The sequence below is a fragment of the Taudactylus pleione genome, unplaced genomic scaffold (assembly GCF_031769625.1).
Source record: "Taudactylus pleione unplaced genomic scaffold, aTauple2 ptg000506l, whole genome shotgun sequence".
In the NCBI taxonomy this organism is placed as follows: Eukaryota; Metazoa; Chordata; class Amphibia; order Anura; family Myobatrachidae; genus Taudactylus; species Taudactylus pleione.
The window spans coordinates 691,599-704,924 of record NW_028284908.1 but is presented as its reverse complement, the minus strand read 5'-3'; the positions used below and the strand labels follow the sequence as shown (position 1 = coordinate 704,924).

Here is a 13,326-nt window from a genome sequence, read left to right as displayed (position 1 = left end):
AAAGCAGCAGCGACAAGCGTGCGTCTGTCTGTTAAAGGGTGGTGACACCCTCAAAGTGTGCTACACAAACAATAAAAATCTTCTTCTTCTTTTTTTCTGTCTATGTGAATTGTGTGGGCTGTAGCCGCACCTGCATCCTTAAAGCAGCAGCGACAAGCATGCGTCTGTCTGTTAAAGGGTGGTGACACCCTCAAAGTGTGCTACACAAACAATAAAAATATTCTTCTTCTTTTTTCTGTCTATGTGAATTGTGTGGGCTGTAGCCGCACCTGCATCCTTAAAGCAGCAGCGACAAGCGTGCGTCTGTCTGTTAAAGGGTGGTGACACCTCAAAGTGTTCTACACAAACAATTAAAATATTGTTCTTTTTTTTTCGGTCTTTGTGAAATGTGTGGGCTGTAGCCGCACCTGCATCCTTAAAGCAGCAGCGACAAGCGTGCGTCTGTCTGTTAAAGGGTGGTGACACCTCAAAGTGTTCTACACAAACAATTAAAATATTCTTCTTCTTTTTTCTGTCTTTGTGAATTGTGTGGGCTGTTGCCGCACTTGCATCCTCAAAGCAGCAGCGACAAGCGTGCGTCTGTCTGTTAAAGGGTGGTGTAACCCTCAAAGTGTGCTCCACAAACAATAAAAATATTCTTTTTTTTTTTCTGTCTTTGTGAATTGTGTGGGCTGTAGCCGCACTTGAATCCTCAAAGCAGCAGCGACAAGCGTGCGTCTGTCTGTTAAAGGATTACATCGGTGACAGCATCCAAGTAGGCATGTCAGACAGTCCGTACCTGTACTGGCAGGAAAAAGAAGCAATTTGGAGGTCCCTGTACAAACTGGCTCTATTTTACCTGAGTTGCCCCCCCTCCAGTGTGTACTCCGAAAGAGTGTTTAGTGCAGCCGGGAACCTTGTCAGCGAAAGGCGTAGGAGGTTGCTTCCACAAAATGTGGAGAAGATGATGTTCATAAAATGAATTATCAACTCTTCCAGGGAGACCAGCCTCCAGAACGTACAGAGGGACCTGTGGTTCCAGCAGGGACGAATTAATACTCTGTGAGGATGAGGATGTACACACTGAAGAGGGTGAGGAATCGGTGGATGAGGAGGATGAGGATGACATCTTGCCTCCGTAGAGCCAGTTTGTGCAGGGACAGATAAATTGCCAGCTTGTTTTGTGGGGGCCCAAACGAACCAATCATTTCAGCCACAGTTGTGTGGCAGACCCTGGCGCTGAAATGATTGGTTTGTTAAAGTGTGCATGTCCTGTTTATACAACATAAGGGTGGGTGGGAGGGCCCAAGGACAATTCCATCTTGCACCTCTTTTTTTTCTTTGCATTATGTACAGTTTGGGGCCTAGTTTTTCAATGCCATCCTGTCTGCCACTGCAGTTTCACGCCTAGATGGGTCACGTGTTTGTGCCGCCCACTTGTGTCGCTTAGCATAGTCATCCAGCTACCTCGGTGCAACCTTTTGGACATAAAAACACTATTGTGAGGTATGAGGTATTCAGAATAGACTGGAAATGAGTGGAAATTAAGGTTATTGAGGTTAATAATAGCATAGGAGCAGAAAAACCTACAAATTCTGTGATTTTAGCTGTTTTTATGCTTTTTTTCAAAAAAATACAGATCCAAAACACAAAACCCAGAACCCAAAACGCGCAAGGGTGGTTTTGGCAAAACCAATCCAGATCCAAAACACGAAGAAAGATCCAGATCCAAAACCAAAACACGAAAAGTGGCCGGTGCACACCCCTAGTTCCAACCCAGGTCAGACCCATTTACACTGCACCTTTGATCTGGGTTACTCCCAGGTCTGCCCTGTTCACACTGAACTCAGGTCTGCCCTGCTAAACCTGTGAGGTCATAAAAAGTGGGAGGTGACTGCTCCACAACCACCAATCCACTCATTTTAGGCATGATCCAGATCAGATAACCTGGGTTGCACCGTTTACACTGTACCATTACCTGGGTCCATCCTGGGTCCAACCCTGGTAGCTACCTGGGTTGGATTGCAGGGTCACTTGACCAAGGTTATTTTTCAGGGACCCTTTTACACTGAGCTGCAACCCGGGTAGACCCAGCAAAAACCCAGGTTTTTGTTTGGGTGTAAAAGGGGTATAACACAGGCAAAACATACATTATACTGAAGGAGTAGAAATAACAATTGAAATAACCATAATCAAATAATAATAATAATAAGATACAATGCAAAAATGTAATTAGATTTCACTGTCCCCAACATATTTAAAAAAAAAAAACACAATTGAAAAAAAACCAAAAAATAATAAGAAAAAAATACAGGATCAACCTTTTTGCAATTAGTTATATTTAAGATCAGTATAGATTGGATGTGTTAATGTAGTGTGGTCCATTATTATCCTAACATGAACTTCAAACAGCCTTTTATTCTGCAGAGGAAGCGTAATCGCTGTCAGGAAGTCCGACGTTGCTTGTTAGGACTATATTGTGATTGTAATTTAGTTACTGTAAGTTATCGCTGACCTCATAGTAAAACCTTTCTCTATAGAACATAATTAGCACAGGAGAAATACTTCATGGAATCAGGAGGGACTGATTACAGGGATCCCGGAGAATTCGCCTTTAATCAGCTGTTTAACTCCTTAAATCCTGCACATGTCCAGAGCGCTTTAATTCCCTTATATTGGTCCCCTGCCAATGAATGCCTTCCGCGGGAATTCACCCGCTGGTCACAGCGCTGTACACTACATTGTGCAAATTTACAATTAACATGAGGCAGAGCCAGAAACATGTCAAAACTTTACTGAAAAAAAAAGATTTAATTTCAAACAGAATGATCCAGCACAGTTTCAGATGTTTTATGTATACAATGTGTGACGTAACAGGGGGGTCTATGTACTAAGCCTGGAGAGAGCTAAAGTACCAACCTATCAGCTCCTGTCATTTTTCAAACTTAGAGGTCTATTTACTAAGCAGTGTTAGGAGACAGAGTAAAAAGTGATAAGGTGCCAGCCAATCAGCTACCAACTGTCATTTTTCAAACACAGCCTGTGAGATGACAGTAGGGAGCTGATTGGCTGGCACCTCATCACTTTTCACTCTGTCTCCTAACACTGCTTAGTAAATAGACCCCACAGTCTGTAAAATCAGTTAGGAGCTGATTGGTTGGTACTTTATCACCATCCAGTTTATCTTTCTCCAGGCTTAGGCCCTCATTCAGACCCACTCGCGAGCGGCCGTCCGCTCGCAAGTGGGTCGATGGTCTGCACTGCGCATGCGCATGACGGAGGGAACTCCGTCGTGCGCATGCGCGAGACGCGACGAGCGAAGGACTTTCCTTCGCTCGTAGTGTCTGATCAAAGAGGGCGTGCTGTCGATGTTGATTGACAGCACGCCCCCTTTGGTGGGCGTGCCTGCCAGACGGAGGCATTCCCAAGGGAACGCCTACCGTCAGAAGCCGGCCCCACTGACATCACTAGTGATGTCAGTGGGAGTGATTTTGGCTCTGATAGAGCCAAAATCACTCCTGGCCTAGCGGTTGAGAAACTCAACCGCAGGCTTCTGCTCGCAGTGGCGATGGTCGCGATGGTCAAGACCATCGCGACCATCATCCTGCACGCTCGTATATGCTGTGGGTGGTGACCCACAGCTATACGAGCGTCCAGGAGGACGCTCCATATTAATGGAGGTGGGCCCTGATTCAGAGCGAGCGCTCTGGTCAGAGCGTCCGGCTCTGAATCAGGGCCTTAGTTCATAGACCCTACTTGCCTTGAAACCTCTGAATGCTGGGAAATCCCATGATTCCTTTCTCTAACATGGAACATGAAATAATGAAACAATATACTTTCAGGGGTTTTCTTTCAATTACTTCTTTTAATTTTCTTAAATACCTGAACACTTTAATGGGCATGCTTAATGCAGATGTGAGAAATATTTTTCACGTAAATTTGCTAATTTATATTTGCACATGAATTTACCAATGTTCGCTTGCCAGGAGACGGGCTCCGATAAGAGCGCTTCCTGGCGTAGAGTTGGAAGCGGCGTGATTAGCTGCTTCCTGGGTCAGGACTCCCATAGTCAATGCACAAGCGCGAATTTGCGATATAGTAGCCCATGTGCTACTATAGGATAACGCCGTCTGGAGATGGTGTCATCCTATCGGGGCCAAGCTCCGGAATGCTTGGTAAATCCGGCAGCACAATATTTAAGGTTGAAAATTGAGAAACCATCTACGATATCTGCCGCTATCCCTCCGTTAAACATATGGGGGATCTTTAATATTTGCGGGTATTACCCGAAAATGGACGTTTTTGAGAAGTATCCCGCAAATATTTCAATGCCAGATCTAAAAGATTAAACAAAAAATAATTGCATCAATATATATATATACTAGTCAGCAGCCCGTCAAAATGACACAACATTGTCGCACCCACGAAGAGTCCCATTTCAGCGGTCTAACAGGTCACTTCTCGGTCATTTCTGCTGGCCAGCTCGGAAGAGCTGCGGTGTAAACTCATCTCCTATGCAGAGCTGGACTAACAATAGGGCAGCTGGGGCAGTTGCCCAGGTGCCCCCACACACGTGGGGGGCCCAAACATAGCTTCATTACCAGTGTTGGAACCACTGTGGCATATGTGAACTGGGGTTTCTGTGTGGCAAACAAATGTGCACTGGGAGCACTACAGTGTGTTTAACACACTAGTGGTGCTGAGAGTATTTACACAATATAGTATACTTTTTAAGAGCGTCACCAGCATATTTTATTGACAATATTTTTGGTAGGGGCCCCCTTAAGTTAGTTGCCCAGGGCTCACTCAGAAACTTTAATCTGGCCCCGCTCTTACTGCTGTTCAGGAGAGGGTGATCGCATGGGGGGGGGGGGCAAGATCGCGAGGGGCAGTGTGGGGACTGAGGGAGGTATGGGAGCACTGAAGGTGCTGCTGTTTGGTGTGTGGTTGGAGGTGATTAACATGTATTTGCAGATTAATTGCGTGCGATTATGCAGTTGCGATCCTTGCTGAATCAGGCACTATGGGGCCTATTCATCAACACTAGAATAGCAGAATCCACTTACCTGTATCAGCGTGTGCAGGTCCCCCGACGAGTTCCTCCGGCACTCTGCTCCGTCCTCAGGCTCCGGAGGCTGGTCTGTCATGTGTGCTCCCCAGCAGAGCACAAGAAAGTTTAGAAAAATAATTTTTTTTTTTTTTTTTTTCTAATCTGTCATGTGGTCTGCTGGGAAACCACATGACAGACCAGCAGGACGGAGCCGGAGGCTGCTGCGCGGACAGGTAAGTCTGGGGGGGGGGGGAAGGTGAGCGGAGGGGGGAGGGGGGTGGGGGGGGATCGGGGGGGGTTACGAAACTTAACGCATCTGTAGGCAGTGCTGCGCATGCGCTGGTTTTACAGATGTAACAGCGCATGCGCAGCACTGTTACCAGATGCGATAAGGTAGTGTAGGCAGGAAAAGTATCTATTTCCCGAAAAGCTGTCATCGCAAAAATGACAGGTACCGGAATAGATACTTATGGAGAGGTGGAATGATGAATTCCACCTATAATTTGCTAGAACTCCATGAGAGTTCTAAAGCTAATTATCTCCAGAGAATTTTAATGTTTAATGAATAGGCCCCAATGTCTGTAATGTGATTTTTAATTGTTTTTAAGCAAGTTTCACAAATATTGGGAAAAACACATGTAGATCCCAACTACAAGTTCAAAACCCCATTTCTCATCAATATAACACACCAAAATACATGTCCCACATAATTAAATCCTTTTTTTGACCTTTTTACAGAAAATCCCCTAAAGAAATTCACCAAATTATGCTATTTAAAAAAATATTTTTTCCTGCTTTTCACCTATTCAGGGGCTTCAAACTAAATAATGTGTTAAATCCCATTTAGACCTCCAGATTATTTAATTGTATAGCAAAAACTAGTGGCTAGGTTTATTGACCTGCTGTAACCCTCGTTAACAGAACCCTTGACTAATTGAATTGGCCGCTAAGTATTTAGTGATTATAAACAGAGATTATTTATATTGTCACCAAAACAACTTCCCAGTGCTTAATAATATCAGTTATTTGTTGGGTTTTCTTTCATAAAACTTTGACAAGTTGGTTTGTAATATTTTTAGTGGCTATTTGCAACTGAATAGAACGGTAGAGACTACTGTACATAGTATATACTGTATTTATCAGCTCTCTGTTGTGTAAACTCAAAACTTGGTTTTATGCATATAAATAGGAAAATTGAGATGACCAAATTTAGGAGCTTCTTTTGGCCCACAATGTGGCACATAGTGAAAGATAGAATGTGTAGCTAGAGAGAGGGAGATGGTACTGGTGGGTTGGGAGGGAGATGGTACTGGTGGATTTTGAGGGAGATGTTGTTGGTGGATTGGGAGGGAGATGGTGATGGTGGATTGGGAGAGAGATGATGGTGGAATGGGAGGGAGATAGTGGATTGGGTGAGAGATGGTGTTGATGGATTGGGATGGAGATGGTGATGGTGGATTGGGAGAGAGATGGTGTTGATGGATTGGGAGGGAGATGTGTCAGTGGATTGGGAGAGAGATGGTGTTGATGGATTGGGAGGGAGATGTGTCAGTGGATTGGGAGAGAGATGGTGTTGATGGATTGGGAGGGAGATGTGTCAGTGGATTGGGAGAGAGATGGTGTTGATTGATTGGGAGACAGATGGTGTTGGTGGTGGGAGGGAGATGGTGTTGGTGGATTTAGAGAATGATGGTGTTGGGAGGGAGATGGTTTTGGTGGATGGAGAAGTGATGGTGTTGGGAGGGAGATGGTTCTGGTGGATGGAGAAGAGATGGTGTTGGTAGATTGGAATATAGATGGTGTTGTTGGATATATAGAGATGTGGTGTTGGTGGACTGGGAGAGAGATAGCATTGGGGAATTGGGAGAGAGTCTGTGTTGGTGCATTGGGAACATATAGTGTTGGTGGTTGGGGAGAGATGGATCTGGTGGATTTTTAGTGCTGGTATATTTGGAGAGAGACTGACTTTGTGGATTGTGAGAGAAATGGTTCTTGTGGATTAGGATAGAGATGGTGTCTGTACATTGATAGTGTTAATAGATTGGGAGAGAGATGGCAATGAATTATTCAGAGAGAGATAGTTTTGCTGAATTCAGAGAAAGATGGTGTTGGTGGAGTTGGAAAAAAATGATGTGGGTGGTGAGAGAGATGGTGTTGGTGGATTGGGATATAGATAGTGTTGGACTGTGAGAGAGATGGTGTTGGTGGATTGCGAGAGAGATGGTGTTGGTGGATTGCGAGAGAGATGGTGTTGGTGGATTGGGATTTAGATTGTGTTTGGTTGTGAGAGATGGTGTTTGTGAATTGGGATATAGATAGTGTTGGACTGTGAGAGGTATGGTGTTGGTAGATTGGGATTGGTAGATTGGGATTTAGAGAGTGTTGTTGGGTTGTGAGAGATATGGTGTTGATGGATTGGAGTAGGTATTCGTGGATTGGGATATAGTTAGTGTTGGACGTGTGAGAGGTATGAAAAACTTGAGTTGTTGGATTGGGTGAGAGGTTGGTGTTGGTAGTTTGGGAGTCGCAGTGTAAGCATGAGATCTATCATTGGATTGGGAGCAAGATTGTGTTGGTGAATGTAGATAGAAATGGTCCTGATAGATTTGGTGAGAGGCTTTGTTGGTGGTCTGAGAGATAGTGTTGGTGGAACGGAAGGAAAATTGGGTTTGTACAGGGAGAGCAAGATGGCGTCAATGGATTTGTAGGGAGATGACCCTAAGAGAAATATGAACCAGAAAAAGCAAAAGGTGGGGTGTAGGGCCCACAGATAGGAGTATGAAACTGGTAGGGGTGGGGGCATTGTTGATGAAGTACAGGCCCATGAATAGAAAGGAAAGTAATAAACAAGAATAGTAAAAGTGGAGACAGGCCTGCGGAGGGGAGAGCTCCTGTATATTTCTTTCCCTGAAAAAAGCGGTGGTCAGTACACTTGTTTTTCTCAATTTAAATGACTGAAAATGGTAAAAGATGCATATACCTCTGCTAATCTAATCCATTTAATGCTATGATAATATTCTTCATTCCGCTTTCCAAACTTATTTCTGAATTGCAATGATCTGGGTGAGAGTATTCATTATTCCGTCTATTAGTTAATTGTAATCAAGGCTATATATTTCCACAATGCAGTTGTAATTGAAATGCAGGAAGAGTAGCACCAGCTGCTCGGATTGTCGGATACAAGCTCTTGAAGAGTGCTGGCGTCTCTATAATGAGAGAAATCTGCAACGTTACGTGTCCTATCCAGTAGATCATCTAATTGAGCAGCTTTTACTGGTGGCACATTTGTCAGATAGATTTGGAGAATGCCGAGTAACATTGATTTATGGTCAGAAATGGCGATAGCAATGGTATAATTGCTGCTCTGTTAGCCACAGGAAAGTGCCTAATATATAAAGGAAAAGAGATGATTGAGCTACTTCACTCTATGATTTGTGACTTTGACCTTATTTTTGGAAGGGAAGTGTCTGCAGTGTCTTGCAAATGCATTGTTAAAACCGATGAAGAATTTTGCCGACGTGCAGCATTACAGTAGCATAAATGTCACCCTCAACTCACATTTACATATATTCTGCCTAGAATAACTTTTGCTTTTTATTTTACTTAACATTTCCAGAAAGACAAAATGTAAAAATATAACTGTATTTTACCCTTTAAATATAAAGTTTCAATTACACCCACATTTATGAATTGAGGGCCTGATACAGAGCCGCTCGCTCTGACAGAGTGCTCGCTCTAAATCAGGACCAGGCTTTTTTTTTTTCGAGCGGCCTCCTGGCCGCTCGCATAGCTGTGGGCGGGCAGCCATCGGGCTTGCGACGAGACCCTTGTGGTAGGGTCTCGTGGCCGCAAGCCCCAGAGAGCTTTCGGTTCTAACAGAGCCGGAAGCTCTCCACTTACATCACTTGTGAAGTCAGTGGGGCCGCCCCCAAACGGCAGGCGTTCTCATGGGAACGCCTCCGTTTGGGCAGCCACTCCCCCTGCCCGCCCACCAAAGGGGGCGAGCTGTCACTCAACATCGATAGCTCGCCCCCTTTGGTGCGAGACCCGGAGCGACGGAGTGCCTGTCGCTAACCGGGTCTCGTCGTGCACATGCGCTGTGGACCACCATCGACCCGGTTGCGAGTGCTCAGCACTTGCGACCAGGTCTGAATCAGGCCCTGAGTTCAGTCTGTTCCTTGTAGATGTTTTCATGTTGTACCTTAATATTACTTAAATTGTCTTCTCAGTGAGGTGTGTACAAAGTTTAATTAAATTAATACTTTGATAATACTGCATCTCTTTGTAGAATAATATATACAAAGGAGAAACATATTTTACAAAACAGTTTTGATTTTGATCATGTATCTGTTACTACATTAGAGGTATCCTAAAAATATAATTGTAATATCTAATTCAAACCTGTCCATTCCATTGTAATTCCCTTTAGAGAGCTTGCTGCAGTCACTGGGGCACGGTCTATAAGAGACATTTACAGGCTATAAACAGGCAATGGGCTGCATCGAAAACATTTTTGGTTTCCATTGAATAATACAGAAGCGTGGCGCCTTTAAATCAGCCTGAACGTGTCTGCGATAAATTTATTTTTAAGATATAATGTATTTTTTTCATTGAGACAATTTTTAAACAGCGGAAAGTGTTAGCAGCACCACTTAAGAAATATATAAAAAATAATTTAAAAGTACAGAACAGGAAGGCATAACAGGATTAAACAAGTGGTAGACTCCAGCATAAATAAGAAATTAAAAATAGGTATCAGGAAGAAAGGAAGAAGCGGGGCAAATGGGGAAAGACGTGGAGTGAACTGGGAGCCGAAGGACCTGTCAAGCTAAAACATTTTTTAGATATTTATGGTCTGCAGTGAAAATATATTATGCATTAACCAACTTGTGATTCTTTGTTTTTTTCAGGTAACGATGGCCAACATTGGACTGAAGAGGTATAGATCCCAGGAGGCTAATGAGACAATACTGTTTTCCCTCCGGATGGCCACGTGGAATCAAATTTTGGACCCGTGGGTTTACATTCTTCTGAGGAAAACTGTCCTCAAAAAACTGTTTACAATTGCCAGGCGCTGCTGCGGCGTGGAGATCATCGGCTTACACGCTTGGGAATTTAGCTCCTTTAAGAACTCTTTGAAAGTCGCCACTATTTCGGAATCTCCCAGTTGCTCTCGCACAAACACTTTCAGCATCTCCCAGAAAACTGACACGGAACAAAAATGTGAACTCATGCAAACTAAGTAAACCCGTTCATTTTTTTTTGTCAATGTCATTTCCCCGTATACCACAGGCTGGTATCGAATGATGCTGCTACATCATTCTTATCCAACGTTTACTCCATGAGTCACTTTAGTTGAATCTACCATGAAGCTTAAAAGTCTAGAAAAGTGTATATTTATTTTTTGTATAGCATGCAGGTAGTGTAGAGCCATTTTTTGCAGGTACAGTATGATTATACTGTAAGCCATAAAAAAGAAATCCCTATGTACATAGGGCCCGATTCAGTATTGTACACAATGATGATGTTTTTGCAAACGAAGAAATTTTTTTAACACTGCGCATGCATCTGAGTCGTACTGCGCATGTGTCAAGGTACATTACCGAAGTTGTACGCTGTGAGTCTTTAATTGCTGTGAGATTGACAGGCAGGGAGCGTTTGGGGGTGGCAACGGGGAATGGTGGCTAAAAACGCAGACATGTCTTGACCGTTTCGGGGGCATCACATGCTGCGTCTACGTTCCCTTATGCAGGAAACATGGCTGTGGCATCTCAGTTATGGAGGTCATTCTGAGTGACCATAGACTCACTCAAAGAGTCAATGTTTGCCTGACTTGCGTCTGATGCTGCGTATGTGTGCGCAGTTGCGGACAGCTACTAAGGCTCCAGTGGGCATCTGAATACAAGTCCCGGGCGCTGTAGAATTAGCATATCTTCACCCATCCACAGCTGTGAAAATCAGTCCCATAGTCAGCAATGTCTGACCTGGGGAATTTCATAGCAAATTAACTTGGCTACATGGTAGTGGCGTTTTATTTTATCGCTATGGGTGGGAATGGGAAATTCATAAGAAGCTGCACCTCCCCAGTGATACACCCCATCTCCCCCTGGCCAGGTTTTTATACATTGGTCACAAAGGAGGATATTCTAAAAAATGGCACTAAAATAGAAAAAAAAAGAGAAAGATCTTAAACAAGATATTGTTCATTCACTAGAGTCAGAGAGAAAAACACTTAGCATGGTGTGAGAATCAATAAAATACATTACTATAATAATTACAGTATAAAAAACATTTTTTTTTTAAAAACATTTAAAATGAGTCTAACATTTCACTAAACCTTAATTTCACTGAAATATACCTTTGTTTAGCTTTTTGAAAAGTATATATTTTTTAAAAAATATTATGATTCAAATAATTTCTTTTTCTTTCTGGAATTTCTTAAGAAAAAGAAAAGTTGACATTTTTCCCCCTGAATTTTAAGCTATTTTTTTTCTTTCTGTCTGCCATTTTTGGGAATATTCACCAACATTTTGCCTTGCCATATTTTAGTCACTGTGCATTTTTTCGATTAAAACATTATTTTTGCATAAAATAAATCTTTATTTTTAAAGAATGAATGTAAATGTTTTTAGTTTTATGTAACTTTGTTCTACTCAAATTGTGCAATAGTACTGTATATATGAAAATATTTATGTTGACAGAGTCAACATACGTGTGTTTTGTATGCGGCTTTTTGTTGTACAAATGTCCAGATTACTGAACTTTATAAGATGCACAAAAAAAATATTTTTCTTTTGCGCATTTATTAATAGGATGATATTGATAGGATGTGTATTGTTGTTGGTTAATAGAGAATATTACACATCATTTTCTATTAAAAATTCAACAAGCTGGTAATTGTATTAAAAAATAAAAAAGTTTTGCCAAATTCTTAGTTTCTACAAAATGTAGTACTTCAATCATCCTACAATTTTTGTTTTAAAAAGTATTAAAAACAAGTGTTTTCAAAAATGGAAATTGGAAAACAAATCACGGTAAATGCAAAACAACAATAGCAACAAATTTACATAACAAAATAATTTGAATACACCTAAGGTTTTTTGACATGGGCGCTTTTCTGCCTGTGCTACTGTATGTGCTTGGTAACACGGTTGAATTGCTGTTGATGGTAGTGAGACAGTGTATGGGACATAGCTGCAAGACAATAGATGATGCTGCAAATCTGACCTGGACACGTAGTGAAAACTCCTTTAGAATTAATGGTTTCTCATTTCAGCGCTAGTGTTGAAGCGAATGTTGGGTATGTCCGTCCTAAACAGAGTAGGGCAGAATTTGTCTGGATCTGTCATTCTGTAAAGTAGAGTGCTACGGGGCAGGAACTGAAAAAGCGATCACATGTAACCCCCTGACGTGTGGGAGTGTCGTAGACATGTATCAAAAACACTGTGCGATTCTGAGACATGCATTCCGAGAAGAGACAGCTGTTTCTGACGTATCTCTTGCAGTTAGCACGGGACTGGAGCAACTGTTTATATGAACGATGACGATTGTGGCGGCTGGTGAAAAAAAAATCAATGGGCGGCACCGGTTTCCGCTCGCACATGCACAATCCCCTACAACATATTAATGGATACTCGCATCAGCCTACGGTAGTTAATCACTTTTCCACGGCTGACGCAATTACAGCCAATTTGCATGCGTCTCAGAATTAACCACAGGACGCTAAAAAAAAAAAGTCTGGGTTTAATACAAAAAAAAATTAAAAATAAATCAATTTGGTAAAAACCAGACTAATATTGTGAATGATTCGCAGCACCGATCTGCATGGAATTTGCTACTCTATATTTTACACAAATATAAGAACCTCTATGGGACATTATTGGTAGAGAGAGCGCTAAATAGGATTTACCAAAAACAGTACCTTGCCATTTATTGTTGTTACAATGTTATGTGATTTGTTACTTGTCCGGTGTCTGAAAAAAAAAAAATCACACCCGATGCCTATTGTCCTGTGTCCTGTCCAACGTGACGCTGATGCAATAAATATTTTTCCTTTGCAAACGTCAATGTGATTTATTTCATTTTCTTACAGCTGTCACCTATTAGCACCAGTTGTTGTTTATTTTTTATATATGTACGTTGTATATACAGTATGTGTTCATAACATATCTGTGGCGGATCATAGAGGAGTAAGAAACGTTTTTGGGATGGAGGATTCACAATGAGAATAAAGGGCCTGATTCAGACCCTCTCGCAAGCGGGTCGATGGACGGGCAGTGTGCAAGCCCCGGTGCGAG

The 13,326-nt window shown here is 42.4% G+C and overlaps 1 protein-coding gene across 1 annotated transcript in view; it reads left to right on the top strand.

The window, feature by feature from the left end:
• Positions 1 to 13,090, top strand: part of PTGFR (prostaglandin F receptor) — a 33,868-nt gene extending 20,778 nt beyond the window's left edge. Inside the window, exon 3 of the mRNA XM_088450073.1 lies at positions 9,940 to 13,090. Within this exon, the coding sequence (XP_088306199.1) occupies positions 9,940 to 10,275 (336 nt within the window). The 3' untranslated portion in view covers positions 10,276 to 13,090. The remainder of the gene's footprint in view (positions 1 to 9,939) is intronic.
• Positions 13,091 to 13,326: the final 236 nt, after the last annotated feature.